General features: G+C 45.5%; 1 protein-coding gene across 1 annotated transcript; it reads left to right on the top strand.

Annotated features, from left to right (window-relative positions):
- Positions 1-9,061: 9,061 nt before the first annotated feature.
- LOC119401791 (uncharacterized) lies at positions 9,062-18,247 on the top strand. Its single transcript, XM_049418140.1, has 3 exons — positions 9,062-9,393; positions 10,706-11,038; positions 17,537-18,247. The coding sequence occupies exons 1-3, from the start codon at positions 9,300-9,302 to the stop codon at positions 17,845-17,847; spliced, it is 738 nt and encodes a 245-aa protein (XP_049274097.1). The 5' UTR covers positions 9,062-9,299; the 3' UTR covers positions 17,848-18,247.
- Positions 18,248-20,084: the final 1,837 nt, after the last annotated feature.

The following is a 20,084-nucleotide window of genomic DNA, read 5'->3' as shown; positions in this document are numbered from 1 at the left end:
CCTGGACAGCTACCTCCAGCCATCGAAGACTACTTGCGCCACGCCGAGTACATGTCCAGCCGTTCACCATCGCCATTATCCGCACGGTTCACGTCGCCGGGCCGCAGCTATGCAGCAGCCCCACGAGGTAGGTCCCCAAGTCCCCGTAGGGGAAACTAAAACCAGCAGCCTTTGGAGGTGAGGTTGCTTCAAGACGAAAAGGCGAAGATCCTCCACCGACGACGACGCACGATGACGCTGCCTCAAGTACAACGACGATGACGCGACGCAGTTGCCATAAAAGCCGCGCTCCATTTCAAATGGCAACGGAAGGGCCCAACAGTCGTCCAGTACCCGACGAAGCCGTGACCATACACCCAAACCTTTTTGCAACTCCAGCACACGGACCACTGACATTGAAGTGTCTATCGATGGTCGCGCGGTAACTGCCTTGATAGATACAGGCGCCGACTACTCCGTCATAAGTGGCCCATTCGCAGCTCAGCTGAAGAAGGTAAAAACGGCTTGGGACGGCCCCCAGATCCGCACAGCAGGAGGCCACATTCTCACCCCATCGGGACGATGTACTGCAAGGGTGACATTCAACGGACACACGTACCCTGCGACTTTCTTGGTGCTACAAGAGTGCTCCCGTGACGTGATTCTCGGCCTGGACTTCTTGATCAAGCATCGAGCGGTTATCGATCTGAGGTTCAGGTCCATCACACTTTCCAGGGACGAGGCCATAAATTCACACTCGGCACTGAAAAAGCAAGTAGCCCTCCGTGTGCTCCAGGATGACGTGAGTGTCCCGCCCCGATCAGCAATGCTAGTCACCGTACGGCTGGCCACCGCTGAAAACATGCATGGCATTGTCGAGGGAAACATGCAGCTTCTTTGGACAGAGAAATTGGAATCGCAAGAGGCGTTACCGAATTGAAGAATGGGCAAAGTGCCGTGATGGTAACAAATTTCAGCCAAGAGTACCGTCACCTGGTCAAAGACGCAGCCATTGCATTTTTCGAAGAAATTGCCGAAGTGAGCAACACCCTCGCCCTCTCGGACCCGACCGCAGTGACCACACAGCCTCAAACCTCGGAGCCGACATTCGACATCAACCCGTCCCTACCCCAGCACAGGCAACAACTGCTCCAGAACCTTCTTCAAAGTTATGGCGACTGCTTCGCTGCTTCTTCAAAGGTCAAACCAACGTCGGTCGCAAAACACCGAATCATAATACAAGAAGACACCCGCCCCCTCCGCCAAAGCCCTTATCGTGTGTCAGCGCGTGAACGCCAAGCCATCCGCGAGCAAGTCGAAGAAATGTTGCATGACGATGTCATCCAACCACCTAAGAGCCCTTGGGCAGCACCGGTCGTCCTTGTCAAGAAGAAGGACGGAAGTCTTCGGTTTTGCGTCGATTATCGCCGGCTGAATAGCGTGACTAAGAAGGACGTCTACCCCTTACCCAGGATCGATGATACATTGGACCGCCTCGGCGAAGCAAAGTACTTCTCGTCCATGGATCTGAAGACTGGGTATTGGCAAATCGGAATCGATGAAAGAGATAGAGAAAAGACTGCCTTCATTACGCCGGATGGGCTGTACGAGTTCAAGGTGATGCCATTCGGGCTTTGTTCTGCTCCAGCATACCTTCCAACGTGTAATGGATACAGTACTGTCAGGGCTCAAATGGCAGATTTGTCTGGTATATTTGGATGATGTCGTCGTGTTCTCATCCAACTTTAGTGATCACCTGATAAGGCTTCAGACAGTATTGGACGCAATCAAATCATCAGGGCTAAGCCTGAAGCCAGAAAAATGCCACTTCGCCTAAAGAGAGCTGCAGTTTCTTGGCCACATTATAAGCAAAGAGGGGGTACGCCCAGATTCACAGAAAACAGATGCTATCGCACATTTTCCTCAGCCAGCAGACAAGAAAGCCGTGCGCAGGTTCTTAGGTCTGTGCGCGTATTACCGGCGGTTCGTCAGAAACTTTTCGCACATTGCGGCGCCTTTGACTGAGCTGACCAAGTCAGACGTACCTTTCAAATGGGAAGAAGCGCAACGTCAGGCATTCGAAGAACTTAAACGCCATTTACAGACACCGCCTGTGCTTGGAAACTTTGACGAAAACGCCGAAACTGAGATTCATACGGACGCGAGTGGTATTGGCTTGGGCGCTGTTCTCGTCCAGAAGAAAGAAGGCTCCGAGAGTGTCATAGCATATGCCAGCCGTTCTCTGTCGAAGTCGGAGGCTAACTATTCTACGACAGAGAAGGAGTGTCTTGCGATAGTCTGGGCCACGTCAAAATTTCGACCATACTTGTACGGCAGGCCCTTCAAGGTTGTCACTGACCACCACGCGTTATGCTGGCTGGCCAATCTGAAAGACCCATCCGGTCGCCTAGCTCGATGGAGCCTACGGCTTCAAGAGTTCGACGTCAGGGTGGTCTATGCGTCGGGCCGTAAGCACTCCGATGCAGACTGCCTGTCACGAGCTCCCGTGGGCCAACCTCCAACGCACGATTATGACGATGCCTTTCTTGGGCTTATCAGCAGCAAGCACTACTGTCACTGCTACGTGACAATAGTGAACATGCATTTTCATGAAGATTACAAAATGAAATCACCTACGCTATGGGGTTTTGCGTGCCAGAGTGACGACGCGAATATGACTCGCGCTGTTGTGGGGCTCTTAACCCTTTTGCCCTGAATCAAAATGCACTGGTGTTCTTGTACATCGAAATGCAGCCACCGTGGGCGGGAATCGAACCCGCGTCCACAAATTACCAGTGCGATACCTTAGCCGTTAAGCTATGCCACAGCGGATTGTAAAAATACTACTAAGTTCCAGGTGCAGGTAGACCACATCCGATGCATTCACTGAAGGGGTGGCCCGGATTGATACTTTACCGTTGTCTTATTACCTGCGCTGCGTTTGCAGTATACGGTTATATGTTACACACAATATTTGTGTAGAACGTTTTCTCAAGAGGAATTCTTCATTAGAACCATCAACACATATTGTTTGTATGCCTTTTAGTACTTGTTAATGGCTTATATTGTTATTAATGCTAATACCTGTCGCTGTGATATCAAGACAGGATTTTAATTTTGAAAAGCTTGCGTTTGCGGGAGCTAACTCATATTTCTTGTGCCAACAACGGTTTTGAGCGGGCGACAATGATCTGAAGTGCAGTAAAACCCTGCGGTAAAATCCACATGGTGGTGGCGTACCGCAAGTGTGATGGTACACAGTGTACAATGTGGAATCGCACTATAGGACACCTGGTGAAAAGGTGCCAATACGGGCGCTCTCTCTCATGGGTCTAGATAGCTTTTTTGTGGGCTCTCGAGGAAAAGTCGCAGCTGTGGTCCAAGGCACAGGCATTGTCGCTTGCAATGTCCTGCATTTAGAGATATGTGTACGGATTTCCACCGAAAACCGACACTCGCCCCGTCGTTTTGTTGTCCTGTGTTCATTTCTCCACCATGTATTCTGCTTGCGATGACCAAACATGCCCACACCATTTTCGAAATGATTTTCGAAATGGTCGGTGAGGAGATGATGGTGTGAGCATAGCTATTGCGTATTGTTTTGTTTTGTTTTTTTACATTGCGAAGCTTGCACTAAGCCGTACAAGGCTTGAAACAGCGAACCTGGACGATTCTGAAGAATAATTTGGTTGCTTCTGGGTTGTTTCTGGGCCTTAGCTAGGTGGTGCAAGTTCTAGGTTACTACTAGTTTGTTGTTTTGCATTAGCTAGGTGATGCTAGGTTGTTTCTACGTTGATTCTGAGCGCAGAGAGGTTCGAGTTAAACCACAAACAGTCAGAGACGACACGGTTGTCCGAAATCCAGATACAGGAACTCGCGCTTATAGATCTGCGATAATAGATCTGCGGCCACGTCGTCGTTGGCGTTGGCCTCCCATCGCTTCGGGATCTTCTCGCAGTCGCTGTTGCCTTTCCGGTCCTGGTATTCTCTCGTTATACGTACTCGTGGTCTTCGGCTCGCCGCCGTCGCTTCGCAGCCATTTGTTGGGCTAACTGCTACCTTCTTCTTTTTCAGTGCACCAGTTGTGAGTAGTGGGGTTTACCCAATTTCTGTGGCACAATCCCGTTTATGATGATGGTAGTTTTCTGGATGGGCTCACAAGGAATGATTTGCTAAACAGCTTCGCTGCTAAAAGACGGCGCCTTGCTGCGTACCCAGGAAAGTGCGAGATACACTTCCTCGGCCTGCGTGGAAACCGACAAGGTTTGTAGTGGGTAATCAGCTGAAAAGCTACAGGGGCGCGGCGCGCATGCCAGTTTCCGGGGTGTGGCGTTAGCAATGCTTCAAGCGGGCATATTGAGTAGTTACCTCTCAGTGCATCGTTGAATACTGTATTATTACCTATGATATTTATTCGCAAGTTACTTCTCTTTCGGTTCGGATAGGTTCCCTTAGATGAGACTGTGTAATTAGATATTCCGTAGGAGAAACAAGACAACATATGGTATATCATAACAAGTATGCTTTCATCAATGGTGTATGGGATCAATCCGACACTTTCATTGGATTACAGCCCGTTGTGTAAGTCCTGAAAATCAATATCACTGCTAACGAGGTCTTCAAGTGCATTGATATGAAAAAGAGGACTTCTAGGGCAAGAAAGCTGGGGAATTTTTCCCAACATCTACAGGCTCTTTTTGTTTTATTGTTTTTTTTTATTGTGCCTGCAATTCAATACACAAACGCAAAGGCCGGTCTTTGAACCTCATGCTCCACCCAAGCTGCAGCCGCTTTATCATGAAAGCTGCTGCGATGTTGTCAGGTGAGTTCAGTGAAACTAAATAACTCCTCGTCCATTGACAGGTGTACTTCGAACACCGACCACTTCCGAGCGATAGCGGCGTTCAGCGAATGGCAGATGAACAGATGGCGGCTATTGGAGCATTGGGTATTGTGCTTTCGTGCAGTTCAAGCTACATGCCACTCTTCACATTCACTGTGTTTCAACCGCTTCCAGAAATTTTACAACGGAGCTTATTGCGGCACCCCGTCACACGATCAACTGAAAAAAAAAAAATACACACACACACACACACACATATATATATATATATATATATATATATATATGTGTGTGTGTGCGGGGGGGGGGGTGAAGTAAAGTGCACAGGCTAGGCGATTTAGCGCAGTGCGTACGCGCCTACATTTAGTACGACCACAACGTGCGTTAGATATTTTATGCGCGAAAAAAATGTTTTTTCTTACAAAAACGATCTGGCAAACGCAATCCAGCATGTTGTCGACATCTGGGAAAAATCGAACAGTGACATTCCAAAGAAACTGCCACCGCCATACGGTGTACTGAGAATAAATTGTAGCGATCGTCGTCCCGCTATAGCGCTACGTTTTCTCGCTGATAGAGATAGGCTTTTGCATGGGAATTGACAACAGAAATTCCAGGAACATTGCAGTCCTCGGATGTTTTACATTTTTTGGATCTCAAAAATATCGTAGAAAAATTTTTTCAGAAGTTATTTCTAAAATGTTCACATTGAGTCGACGCTGCTAGAGGAATCAGGAGGAGAAGGAAAGAAGGAAGGCAGGGTGAATCCGGTTGGCTACCCTGCGCAGGGAAAGGAGAGTGAAAGTTAGAGAGGAAGAGAGAATGATCGCTATTGTTGCCGCCAACGTTATTGAAGTTGACTGTAGAGCGCACATTAGGTAGAGGACAAAGGACACACACACGCCACAGTACAAGCGCTTGTCTAATGGTTGCGACAGACGGTCAATAAGTCCGGTATCCTTAGTAATTCGTAGCAGCACTTTCGTTGCTTAAGGTGGGCTGAGAGTTTGAAAATGAGTTTCAAAATTTTGCTGTACAGCAGTAGTAATAAAAGTTGTGGCTATAACATTTGCAAGAAATTTTAAACATAGACGCAGTTGCATTGGAGCTCAAAATTAGTTTTAAATTGTGTTTAGTGTTTCTATTTGTTTTAGTTTTTCTAGATGTGAACTTTTTTGTTTAGATCTGCTATCTGCAGAGCATTACAGTTTTGTACAAATATAGCTAATAACGCTTTACAGGAGTCGAACTAAAATTGTGAGCGTCGAACAAACACTACATCTGTTATGTTATTACGTTTGTCGATGTATGAAAATTGACACTTATGAACGCTTTTTATATACAAAAAGAATAAAAATGCACCTATGGTGCTTATTCTAGTTCCAATTATGTAAATGCCGCCAATTATTACATCACATAATTTTTTGTTTGCTTACGCCATATAGTTCCTAGAAGAAAGGCACACACACCTCCAAGAAGGCTATTTTGAGAAAAACGCAGACACCGCGTAAAGGTACACTCACATTTCTTGTTAACGTGTCGAAATTATTTTTTAAATCCGTGAGTACCCAAATGTGATAATTTTACTAAAGATAAAGAAATCTCAAAATCGATTTTTTTTTTTGTGCCGAATGAAGCCTCACCCCGCCTTAAATGGATGACAATGTTGCCACGAATATATCGCGTTAAAGGCGAGGACGATACGTCGACATTTAAGCAAGGCAAAAAGACGAATTTCTAACCTCTGTGATAAGTGACCGACATTATACTATTCGCTTCCGATCTGTTTTTGTCCACCTGAATTCTGGGCGTTTCGACAATATTTGAACCACATCGTGTTCTACACTTATATTGACTACCTGGTGTGATTCCAGGTACGCATAAATAAAAGTGGATGAGCGCGCTTGCATGGAACAGCTAAGGGAAGAAAGGCAGAGTGGTGAATGAGTCCTGTTTTCGATCTTGCACGTAGGGATGGGTACGGGGTGGGGTGGAGTGAGGGACAACGAAAGAAAGCATGGTTCCCGATGATTCAGAACTCACTTCCACAGTGCACCGTAATGACACAGAGCCCATAAGTTAGTGTCCATCAAGTGTTGAAGAGATACTCGTGGGATTTTCTGGGCTAATGAGCTGTGAAGCCCAGGCTGCCAATAATAATTATTCTGTGAGATGTAGATCAAGTCTACTCAAGGCGTTTGGCGATCTTGTAAACATGACTTCTTCGGAGCTAAAATAATACAGGCAGAGAGAAAGACGCAGAGAACCAATGCGCTCTCTGCGTCTGGTCTTTTAACACGCAAAAAGTCACGTTTACAAAGCCGCGTTAACTTGCACTAGAAGAAGTGTTGCCATGTCTGGCGATGCCCGTCAAAACGAAAACAGCGGCGTAAAAGGGGAATGGTGGTGTCTTCGCATTTATCGTGTTTTCTCTGTGTCCTCGTTTAACGCCCATTAATATGCACATGCCACGAACGAGGACCATCCTCAAGCTCAGCAGCAACAGACTGAGCCACTGCGTCTCACATGTTTCTCTAACTATTTGAAATACGTACCCTTGGTGAATAAGGTTGTGTACAAATAAAATATTCTCCCGACGTCCAGCATCCTGTAGAATCAACAGAATATAATTCATTTTTCAAAACTCTAAGGCTAGAAAGAAGCTACAAAAATTTAATAGGCTGTGACTACACTACTCTCAACGCTGCCTACGATGACTGCCAGTGTTGAAAGATTACAATAAGCGTTTAGAGATAATTAGGTGCATCAATCAAGTCGAAGTGAATCAACACACGCCAGACATTAAATCCCTTCAGTTCAGTGTCGTGGCTCCCACTAATGCGTTAAAAAAGGTTTATTGCAGCTGAAAGCGTTTCTGTTTCAGTCGGCTACGCAGCTGTGCCCTTCTGATCTCTGCGCTTTCGAAACCCTCTATATATGTATACTGACCCATATCAAGCGGCCTACTCCCGCAGACGCTCTCTTTTGTGGGATGAGTACGGAGCATAATACATCGCTCACGTCCGCACAACGCTTCTTTACTACAGCTTTCCAGCTGGTCCCCTTTTGTGATATCAAATAGAATTCAAACTCTCTTTCTCTCTCGGCTTATCGCTCTTTACTTTTTGAGCCTGCAGCACTCAATAGAACCAGCAACAGCGACAGGATGTTGGGATGCGCCGGTCGTGTGACAAAAGAATGAACGTATAACGCGTGCACGGTGACGTACATAGGTGGCACTGGTGAAATGGTGAGCGGTGTATAGTCTCGCATGAAACGGATAATGGCTCTTGGGTCTCTGTAAAAGAGAGAGAGAGAGAGAAAAAAAAACGAAAGCGAAAGCGGACAAATGGGATGCCCACTTTCCTCTGCGCCTGGCTAGGTGAGGTCCCTGCTGTATTGCGCCTTTGAATCCACTCTCTCCACATGTCTGAGTGATTTGCACGGTAAGGGCACGTTGACGCACGTGGCACTGGTGAAATGGTGAGCGGTATATAGTCTGGCGTGAAGCGAACAATGGGGTCTCTGTAAAAGAGAGAGAGAGAGAGAAAACGAAACCGAAAGCGGACAAATGTGACTTTCCTCTGTTGCCTGGCAAGGCAAGGCCTCAGCGGTATTGCGCGTTCCGCTTCGCTCTCCCCTTCTCTCAGCGGTGCGCATGTTACCGTGGCTTCACGGCCGCTCGCTTAGGCAGGGGGCACTTCCGACTGCCCGCAGTCGCCAACTAACTGGAGGCCAAATACGATGATGCGTTGCGTTTTCCCTTAATCTTTTTTTACGTGTAGTTCCTTTTTTTTGCTGCGCTTAGTCTCCGACACGTGTCTTCCTTTTTCACCTTTATAGGCAGTCTCGAGTAATGCAGATTAGTTAGATAAATGACGTCTTATGGAGCAAAAGTAACTGCGGCCAGACTGCGTCAAGTAATACAGATTACTGACGGTACCTGAATGTATGAAGCAAACCGACGCAATTTATATCAAAGTGGGATTTTCCTTTCAGGGTTAGTATGGTCAGGGTAGTATCGTTAACGCACTGCAAGGCGTTAAATGAATGAAATATCCTGACGTTCATGATACTCGGGTTGCTCGTCGTGCTGTAAACACGCACTGACGCACCGGCAAAAAGAAGAGACGCCACACGGTTTCACCAAGCTCTCCCGAATACACCTGTTAAGTGCGCAAGCTCGTCTGGGGCGTGGAGTTGACATGACGTTGAAGAGGCGTGGAGTAGCGGCGTCATATCTGCGCCGGGCTTCCCGGTGAGAGGGCGCAGTCTGGAAGTTCCGTGCAATGCAGGGGGCTTTGTTGGCACGTGTTGTGGATGTCAGCGGTTTCAGATAGCGCAGCTCTTCAAATCAGCCTCCCCGTGCCGCTGTAGGGATTCAGAGCTCGTGTTGTTTTGAGCACCGACTGCGCTTTCGAAAGGAGGTGCGAAGACTGGTCATGTTGTCACCGCAGCAGCCGTACATGAGGCGAGGATGCACACCGTCATCAATCGCCCTGAAGATTGGTTTGCCAGTTCTCATTATCCTCATCATTCTCATAGTGGTGCTGTTCGCCGGAGTCTCGTGGGTAAGTTTTCTTGTTTTCATTATAACATCTTTTCCAAACTGATGTGTGACAAGCAGCCAAGGAAGTTCATCATGCATTTAACGCTTTTAACTAGTACAATGAACTTCGTTTTGTGTTTTGTAGCCAGGCTTTAATGTAGTATTTGAGTCTAAGCCCCTCTTGTACCGCATCCGTATTATGAGGCTGAACATTTGTTTTCAGTTCAGTTGATGCGGGAATTAACATAGTAATAAGCGTGATTTCTTTAGTGATTATATGAAACGATTAAATAAATTTCTGAAGAAATAGCGCTGAATGACAACATCGAAAAGACCACGGCGGCCAGGGCGCTGTCGTTTCTTTCTTTTTTTTAATCTTTGCTCAAATTATGAAAGAGCCAGCCAAGATGTGTGCCCTTCTACAATAATACAAAGTTTTGTTTAAGCTTGCTTTGGGAAAAGTGTATTGTACGTCGTTCGCTTTTTAAGTTTACAATATGTGTTCTGGCATCATTGACTGTATCTACTATTGCTAGTCGCAGTTCATCTTGTCTGTGGTGATCTTGTGTGTAATAGTTGCGCATTTTTTTTCTATCATTTCAGGACAACAGGGATCACAGTAAGTTGCTTTTTCGTGTTTTATACTATAAGGGAACGGACCCAACTTGGCCTCTCTAGGTGCATTTCTCATTCCTCATGCTCTTTACTTTATTGATTTACAAAATCTTGCACACATTACAATTATTTTGTATTGCCTTTACGTACAGATTATTTTTTTCTACTTATTCAGGTAAAGTAGTGTATGACATTTGGCTTTGATAAGTTATAACAATGTCAAAAAGCCCGACCGAGGAAAGAGCATAAGCTCAAAGAAATTTCTTCCCCGTAGCTACGACTTCGGCAAAACGTTTCGCGAACCTGGCAAACCTTTGCATTCCTTCGTTGGACTGACAAATAACTAGGACACAGGTGTACAGCACGCAACTCAATTACGTAGCATGTCCCGACAAAGAAAAAACGCCACAAACGATTCACGTTAAAAGACAGGGCTTACAAACACGGATCCAACAGAGAATTCAAGACACTACCAACGCCGCCTTTTCTCTTGATTTCTCTCTTGTGTCCGTGCATACACGTATGAACAAGCTCAGCTATCAGTTATTCTAAGGGACAAACGAATGATGCACATCGCATTTCCACTTGCACATTTGTTAAAATGGTTCGCAGATTCCGGTTCAGATTTGCTCATTGTTCTTTCGTGTTCATTCGGCGTCACGTTTATTAGAGATCACTTGAATAAAGGACAGAAACTCATGCCTTTTCCACAAACGCAGAGCCTCCTGAAGTAGTCAACCTCACATTGGTGTCGGCCGAAAATGGAACATTTACCGTGGCCTGGGAGAAGCCTGAAGGCATCGTCGACGAATATTGGGTCCAAGTTAGCGCCATAGCCGCCAGTGGTGACGACGATGGGGACGGAGAGCGCAGAGCTGGACTCTGCTCCAACGGCACGATCCTGAGGCCCGATGTTACGCATCTGACGTGTGGTGGCGTTGAACCGTGCACGAACGTTACTGTCACAGTGCACGTGCTCAATTTTCCACGCCGGAGCAGTTCTACGAGCTCTTCCGATGGAATACGGCTGCCGATCTTCTTCCCGGGATACGGTATGTAAAGAACGTTCATTTGCCTATAAGCGCTGCTAGATATCATCGGATACGAATATAGGCGTTATAAGATCATCACAAAGAGCGATGTACGTTTACAAAATATGCATATGATAGCACAAGCAACAAGGTCCTGAGCTACGCCAGCGTTTTCAAGCTTTTTGTCGTTTGTTCGCGTGTGTTTTCGCTCGTTCTCACCTGCAATAAATGCAGATGTTAGTACCAATATTTATAAACGATTACCAATACAATGTACTTTAAGTTGTACCTATGCAAGCAATATAGTCTTTTTTTTTCTGTAGGTATGTGTGGCAAACTATACTAACACTATGGTTACTTAATTGCCTTTATAAATGCTACGTAGCTCTTATTTGTATTTAACCTGTTTTGAAAGCTAAAAACAGCATATTGAAATATACTGGGAGAGTGTGTGTAAAAATAAAATATCGGAGATCTGCCAAAGTACATTATCGGATTGTGAAGTAGAAATACTGGAAAGGCAGAAACTTGTAGACAGGCTTGAAAACTGCTACTTGGAATCTTAAATTTATATGATTTGTTAAGTCTAGCATTTGTTTCTAAGTTAGTACAACAGTTGAATAAAAATAGTGCGCAATGCAACAATAGAACAGTGGCGCACCAGACATACAGTGTGCTTCAGTACATTGCAAGCTTACATGATATCAACTAAACGTTCAGATGTCGACACAAAACGCACAAGAGAATTGGCATATTACCTCCAGTATGTACACTTTAAACCGTATTACACCCATATAGATGTTTTTTTGGCGTCTGTAACTCACACCCATACACCCCAGGGAAAGGGCGTAACAGGTGCCTCTGGTATTTTCCAAGGGTTGATGGTGAATTATAGCTATAGTTCTGCCCTGGAAGAACTATAGCTATGGGATTTGCTTTATAGTGCTTCAGAAGGAAGGGAGGAAAGGGGGGGGGGTGCTTTGTTTATATTTATGAAAGGGTGTTAGGGGGTATGTTTGCTTGAAGACCTCATTCCACTTTTACCACAATGGTGTAGTTATCATACTACACCCTTTAAAATTAACGCATAAAGTGTATAAGTCCGTGAAGTTTACTCATGAAAAGGGTGTAATCCTGCTTGCTGCAGCCTTTCCGTTGGGTGTATGGGTGTGAGTTAAGACACAAAAAAACCGCATATATGGGTGTAATATGGTTTAAAGTGCAGGCTGTCTCTTTAGGTAGAAGAACTAAAATATACTTTATTTACAAGATGAACGAAAAATTGCGGTGTATGTGCATCAACTACTTCCTCTGGCAAATGATATGTTTACGTTGCCAAGACCAGCTATAATTTGCTTTACGGACATTTCTAGCGTAGAGGCCTTCTAAACACCGGTCCCTCGTGTTTGTTTATTACTTCACATGGTGTGCTGAGGTTTTCATTAACAAATTTATTAATATTCCTACTCTGCAGCGCTCAGCTGCTAGATGCACTTTGAAAATAATAAAAGTTACGCATCGAATGAGCAGATGTTGGCTTAGTAATTCCTAGCAGCACGTGCGACCGCATTGCGCGCAAAAGGAGAGGAAAAAAGCCTTGTACGGGCACATGTGTCGCCTTGCTATCGTGCTTTCCAACGGGCATACGTCGGAAACAGGAAATGGCTCACGCTGCTGTATTGTGCCTACGACGCGATTCGCCATCCTCTGCAGCTTTACTAGTTTAATCTCGTTACGGACACATCTGCGCAGTTTTTTTCAACCACGACCCACTCGCACTAGGGAACCAACTGTTGCGGTTTCTGTAGTGCCAACAGCTCGCATTTATCCTGTGCTCGGCGTCAGTAACATAAAAAAAAATGTAGAATAGCTTTAAAATACCGATGTTTTCAGTGAGTTTCCTACATTTCATACGTTTACACTGGTGCGGTGAAAGTGGAGAGAATATTGTCGATACAAGGAAAACGAACCCTATTGGAAAAAGTCAAATGGTGGACATGGTGGAAACCACCATCCACCATTATAGTGGATTAATGTAGTGGGTGGATGGTGGACGGTGGTGGATGGTGGGTGGATAGTGGACGGTGGTGGATGGTGGACAGTGGTGGGTGGATAGTGGACGGTGGTGGATGGTGGACAAGGTGGGTGGATAGTGGACAGTAATTTAGGTGGGCAGATGGTGGACGGTAGCCTTGGTGGCTAAAAATTATGCTGTGTACAAGGTACGCAGCAGGTATGGAGATGGCGGGCATATTTGTCAATGAACTATTTCTCTTTCAATGCTATTTCAGTTATATTTCAAAACATATTTGTTACACAAGGCATACAGGTTAACCACAGATTGGTAACTCAGCTTTGGTTCCAAATGTGTTATCAGGCAAAACAGGCACAATAATACCATGTTTGCACTAAGCAAAAAACACACTGGCTCAGTGAATAAGTTTATTCCCTTTTCTACATTTCTTGGCGTTATGCTTACTCCTTTGCCTCGACGAGCAGCTTCTGCAGAAAACCCTTGTAGAAAACCCTCACCACGACATCACGGTAGTTCCTCGGTGGCTATAATTGAAGCGGCTACAAAGAGATACATTTCTCCAAGCAACCTGAAAAATATTTAAAAAGCATCATTAAAAAATATAAATGATTTGTTTATAATCAATATATTGATGTGTCTTACACTGCTCCTTTCAATCAAATAAATAGTACTATAGTGAGTGCTTGTTGCAAGTATGGCATGTTGTTGGGCTAGTTGGTTCATAGATACAGCAGACACTTTTAAACTGGGCGAAGACAACACGTTAGAACACAGAAATAAACAGACACACACGAAGCGCACGGTGTGTGTGTTCTCTGCGCTTCGCTCGTCTTCGCGCAGTTTATACGTGTCTGCTGAACTTACGACTAAGTGACTTTTGAATTAATACAGTAAAATTGCACTACAAATCACTACAGCTGGTGAGGTACTACCGGCTGTTATATTATTTTATTCGCTAGTTGCCGTAAGCGAAATAGTGCCGGCATTCCGTGCGAGGACAATTACTTGCCCTCGCAACAGGTCGGCAGCGTTCACTTGATTGTAGCCCTTGAAATAAATCTTATTATAACCACAAGTGGGTCAGTTCTCGCGGCAATTAACCTAACCCTCGCAAAATGAACGCGGGATTCGCTAGCCCGCGTTGAGCAAGAGAAAAAAAAAACACACCGAAACCACAGCCCAAACTTTCAAACGTTGCAGCGGCAAAAGAAATCCACATTGGACGATGCCGGCGGCCAGCCAACGGGGATACGCAGCCGGCCAGTTGACGCTAGCGCCGCAGTGCCGAACCCCCGCCCCATTCCGCCTTCCCCGGAAGCCCACCTACCACATTATATCGTCCTTCAGGGGCGGATTCTGAACAAATTCCCGTTATTTCCGACGTAAAAACTTATGAGTGCACAAGGGTGCTAGCATAATCAGTGTTGTTTATTGCATCGCCAAATGAAACGTATCGCGCCTCACCGATTCCCAGTCACAGCACAACCCGGTGGCAGTAGCAATAATTTTTTTAGTTTGGTTATTACAAGTGCAGTGACGATTGTTAAATACCTGTGTAAGACGAGAGGCTGTCGAAAATTTGATCTATGTTTTCAGTTTTACGGCGGGTAGTGCGCCCGTCTCACATATTCAAGCACTTTGTAACAGTAGCGATTAAGCTGTTCACAAACGTCGGGCGGGAGCAGCTTCAACACAACTGCAAAGACATTCAGCACCACCGTATTCAATATCCCTTGGCAATACGCATACAGCAATAATAATGCATAACGTGCACAGAGTAGCACTCACAGCCACCTACCTTTCGCAAGAGAATCATGCTGGCAGCGTACACGTTGCGACGTCCGCCGGTCTTCAGGTGATGTAACGAGTCGGCGTTGGCTGACCACCCCGTTTGCAGGCATCCGTCGGTCTAGAGGCAATATGGTGAGTTCCCATGTGCACGAACTGTCACGTCGATTCTCCATGCCACAGCGCGCGTTGCGAGAAACTATTCCGGCACTCTTCATCGACGATGATCACCAACAAAGGAATCGTACTTGGGAAGCTGGCGCCTGCCGCTCACTTAGTGTGCCGTGTACCGCGCATCATACTGATTCAAGATGTTCCGCCTAAGTCAATGACCGCAACATAAACCACAAAGCACGGGCACGCACGAAAATCAACCGCATCAGCACAAACACAATCACCACGCCATGATCACGTTGTAAGCAGCGCGCCGCCATGACAGGAAAGAAAAATCTGGGAGGACGACAGCGGCGACGCCAGTGGCCACGGCCTAAACGAATTTCACTTCCGACGATGGCGGACGTGACGTCACCGCCGCCATTGAGACTGCGCCTATGGCGAACACGGCCTCAGAGACCGGCAGTAGACATTAATCTCAGAGGCTAGGTTGTAAGCCGCTACCAGCGCAGCGAGGAGGAGGGAGCTGGGAAGCAGCTGCTCGGCTCAGATAATAACTGCTGGGGTTTGACGACGTCCCAAAAGCACGATATGATTTTGAGAGACGCCGTAGTATGGGGGCTCCGGAAATTTCGACCACTTGGGGCTCTTTACGTGCGCCAAAATCTAAGTATACGGCTGTGCTTTGCACCTTGCCCCCGTCTAAATGAGGTTCTCGGCTCAAGCCGCAAATTGTTTTTGCATACAGTACATTGCAGGGGCGTAGCCAAGGGGGGGGTTGGGGGGGTTCAAACCCCCCCTGAAATTTTTCAGTTTTGCTTGCGTATATAGGCACGCACACATACAAACGCACGCACGAACATACATAAAGTATGGATGAACCCCCCCCCGAAAAAAATTTCTGGCTACGCCCCTGGTACATTGTCAATCTGTTTACGCGAGGTGATTCGGTTGCAGCATGCATTTCACGGACCTTTTTCTCAACATTTACATCCGTAGCGCACATGATGTTGATGTTTACTTCCAGCCTTATCATAAATGTGAGCGAGCAGCAAATTCAGCGCGAATGTTAAAGCGCAACAGGCGTGGTCTCGGGTAGGTACATCCCACGGAAGTCCAAAAATTAACTGCTATCCAGTGATCACTAATTTTGCTTTTTCTTCGTGCTCGAATCAATATTCTCAGCCAAGAAAATCATATTAAAATTTACGAATAATCAGGCAATACACTCTTGAGCATTTTTTCGCGATCAATAAAATAGGCACTGCAAACAAATGTAACATTGAAAACGAAAGCTCGAGGGGCTCGACCACTCACCACAAAAATATAGATTTATTTTATGTCAGTCAGTAAGAAATAAAAAAAATGCATGCTCACAAGGGGTGCATTACAAATACAAAACAAGTTCGATATCCTGTCTATTGAGTTTTACATTGCTCCATTAGGCATTACCAACTCGCTCAAAATGCTGTTCATTTGCACTGCAATGATATTTCACATTATACTCATCATAGTTGCCACTGCTTTCGAGTATAATGACGGTGTTTGGTGCAGCTTCTCCAGCATGGTGCAGCATGGTACACCATCATTTTCCTCACCCACCATTCCCTCGCTGCTTTCCACCATTCGCGCCATAGTGGGCGCTGTCTCCTGCCCCTACCCAGTATTTTGCTGCTACTCTCCACCATCGTCCACCATCCTTTCCACCTTACCCAGCTAACGTACACCTTGCCACCCACCACTGTCCACTATAACACCATGATTTACAGCATACCCAGCATTATTTCCACCATATCCACCACCTTTTCCAGTATCCACCATGGTAGTTTTTCCGATAGGGAAAACATTGGGTATGCCACGTGGAGTTTAACTGACACGAGAAAAACAGTATTATTATGCGTGTAAAAGAAGCGAACAATCACGTTGGAGCCTAGTTTTTAATTGTATTTATCGTCATGATGTCAATCTTTACAGCACACTTATACAGTTCTGAAGCCGCCGTTGTAGCTTGGTTTCTAGGGTGTGCTACTGCTGATATCTAGAACCAGGTTTGCTTCCTAGATAGTCATGAAACGGAAGAACACCTGTGTACTTAGAATTCATCGCATGTTAAGGAAACTCTAGTCTTCAAGCTTCATCAGGAGTCACATACTACGGCGTCCCTTAGCAAAATAGAACAACACGAAGGACGAGACGAAAGACGCATTAACCACAGAACGAGTGCTCGTCCTGTGCTTAATGTGTCTTTCGTCTCGTCCTTCGTGCATTTCTATTTGGCAAATGTCGCACCAACTCGCCCAGACAAAGTCTCTGCGTCCATTAGATTCAATGTGTGATTTTGGCACGTAACAAAAAAAGCCCTAAATCTTTTTAGTGTAAAAGTTATGGTACATACAAGGTGAATCAAAAGACGTTGGGTTTGTCACATAGACATGAAAAACGCCGCAGTATTACGCATCGTCATGATGCTAACCGTCACACTGATAAACTTGAATGCGTCTTGTCTGTCGTGACGTCACCATGGCAGTTCGTCTATCTTTTCTCAGATTACAATCCGCGGTGTCGTCTTCCATTTTCCCCAGCTCCTGACCCACCGAGCAACATCTCCTTCTATAAATACAAATCGTCGCCCATGGAGACCCGAATATTGTGGGACCTGGTGCCAGCCCGTCCAGGTGATGCGGTCCTGTATGACGTCAGGCTGTGCGACGCGTCGGGACCATGCGACGCCGTCAACCCCGGCGAATGCGCGCAGTTCAGGACACCGGACACTTCGCTCACGTTGAGCTCCGACGTGGCGAGCCGGCGCTGCTTATTCATGGAAGCGACGACGCAGTGCGCCGGGCAGGTCTTGAGGAGTCATACTAAAGTCGTGGAAAATTCCGTTGGATAAGACGCTGATTGTGGAACGTGCGCTTTTTGTGTTAGCCGCGTATAACTTATTTATTTTGATAATTGGTCAGAAGACCTAGAGATCACTTCATTTCATTGTCAGCCCGGCTGGATTGCGCGGCGTGGTTAGCATTTTATGCTGAGTCTACACGACGCGTCGACGCAGCGGTCTGATTCACATTCATCAACTGAATACGCACTTGCTGCGCTTGTTGCAGATATTTAATCTATACGCAGTGCGTATACACACAAATGAAAGAGTGTGGCTAAGATATTCAGTCTTAGGACAAACTTCGAAGCAAGCCTTTAACATCTACAAATGGCAATCTTTAATACATACCGTGTCTGTACAAAATGTCGTCAGTGGATACGCAATATATTTGAATAAATATACAAGCTTCTTCCCCTGCTATGCGCTGTTTTTATATATCTGCTTTATTTCCACATCGGCTAGAAGCTTCTGCAGAAGCTGTAGGCAGTACTTCTAAACATACCCGTATCTTCCTTCATGTGACACTCTTAATCAGGTCCCAGGTAAATGCCGGCTACATCCAGGAAACCAGACGAAATATCCTGTTTCCTAGCTATATCTAGCGTTGTAAGCAGGATCTGATTAAGAGTGTAGCGCGCATATCACTCCTATGCGCTAACTTCAGCTGTGTAAGAAAGAGTGTTTTGAGTCAATCGCTGTCAAAAACCCTGATATGATAAGGAGGCATATATGTAACCATACAGTACGCAGATGTATTAATCATAAGGGTTGATATGTGTTCAGACGGTCTTACGGGATATATGCCTGATGTGCAGTAGATTATTTTTCGATTATTCAGCAGTCGATATTTGGGGATTTTTTACCGCAACGTACTCCTCTTTCATATGTTAACATTCCTGCTTACTTAAGTACGAATTTAGTCTCGTGCCAGGACGAGCACATACACCTACAGAGCATAGTCCATGGGCCCTTAGTAAATCCCCTGCAGTGAGCATATAATTTCATGCACGTATTATTTTTATGAGATTAATTAGGTGTACGTTGTAGACGCAGAATAACAAACGATTCAGTACCAGAGTCTTACTGAGTATGACTTACTGACTATGCTAAGGAAGCTCATAACTGATTTCAGTAACATGGTTCGACTGTCTGAACCGTTCGTAAATTAGCAGTATGTAAGTGATTGAGCTTTATTTCAGCGTTCATCTTTCAGCTACATACGTGAGGAAAACATTTATAAACAAATGTAATGCTGGCTTGGCCTTTGCACACTGGCCGCTTCATCAGTCTAAAATCTAACTGATGCTGCACTATCTAAATAGCCAACGTAGCATTATACCTGTGCTATTCAGCTTCATTTTTAAGATATAGACACTGGCCTAATTGCTAGAACCTGCAAGCAATGCCATTCTACAAAGTACAATGTTGAGCGTCTTACGACTTGGCTGCAATAAAATAGGCTGTGAAACTGGTAAATTCAAAGCGCCCCTGCACATTTTCATGTCTCACATATGCGCACGCATATTTCTTACGCTTAATTTCGTTCTATTTATTCACAGTTCAATAGGAAATATGAACAGATCTTCGTTCTAGGTCGATATTTCATAGTGGGTAAGTGCCATTGGTTAGAAATAGGAACAACAATAAGAATGAAGTTCTTGGGACGCTTGTGCATTGCTCACGGTTTCTAAGCCACTCCAATACAAGCTCGCTAGAACGTGAGTACTTTCTTCTAACCTGTGTTCACTTTTTTATTCATGTTCACAGACTAAATTTTGTCATCGCTATGCACAAGCTCCATACATGTAGGGCTTTGTTTAGCCTCTGCCGATACCTGACAGCAACAAAAATCAAACATGAAGTCTATGACAAACAATGCTTCTATTTCCTGGAGCGACCAAAATCTTACACACATAGTATGAAAAACAGCAGGTCAGTTCGCAATGAAAAGCAGGATCTCTGACGAGGGCTATGTCAACAGCCATGCCAGCCCGCACAGCGAGCAATGGTTTCCTTGGACACGGAGAACAACGATACTGTAATTAATTTAAACACAGGAGGGTACATAGTCATTATTTCTCTTTCTGATAGCCACAGCGGCTAAGATGTTCTAGTTTGAACGCTAGCAAGAGCAAGCGTGATTATCGAAGACACGTGACAGTTAACTACGAGACGAGGATGACCGAGTTATTCATGCACGACTTCGTGCGTCCGAACAGGAAGTGATATACTTGCTCTGACGCAGT

This window comes from Rhipicephalus sanguineus, chromosome 8 (genome assembly GCF_013339695.2).
Source record: "Rhipicephalus sanguineus isolate Rsan-2018 chromosome 8, BIME_Rsan_1.4, whole genome shotgun sequence".
In the NCBI taxonomy this organism is placed as follows: Eukaryota; Metazoa; Arthropoda; class Arachnida; order Ixodida; family Ixodidae; genus Rhipicephalus; species Rhipicephalus sanguineus.
This window is presented reverse-complemented; position numbering and strand designations above follow the sequence as displayed.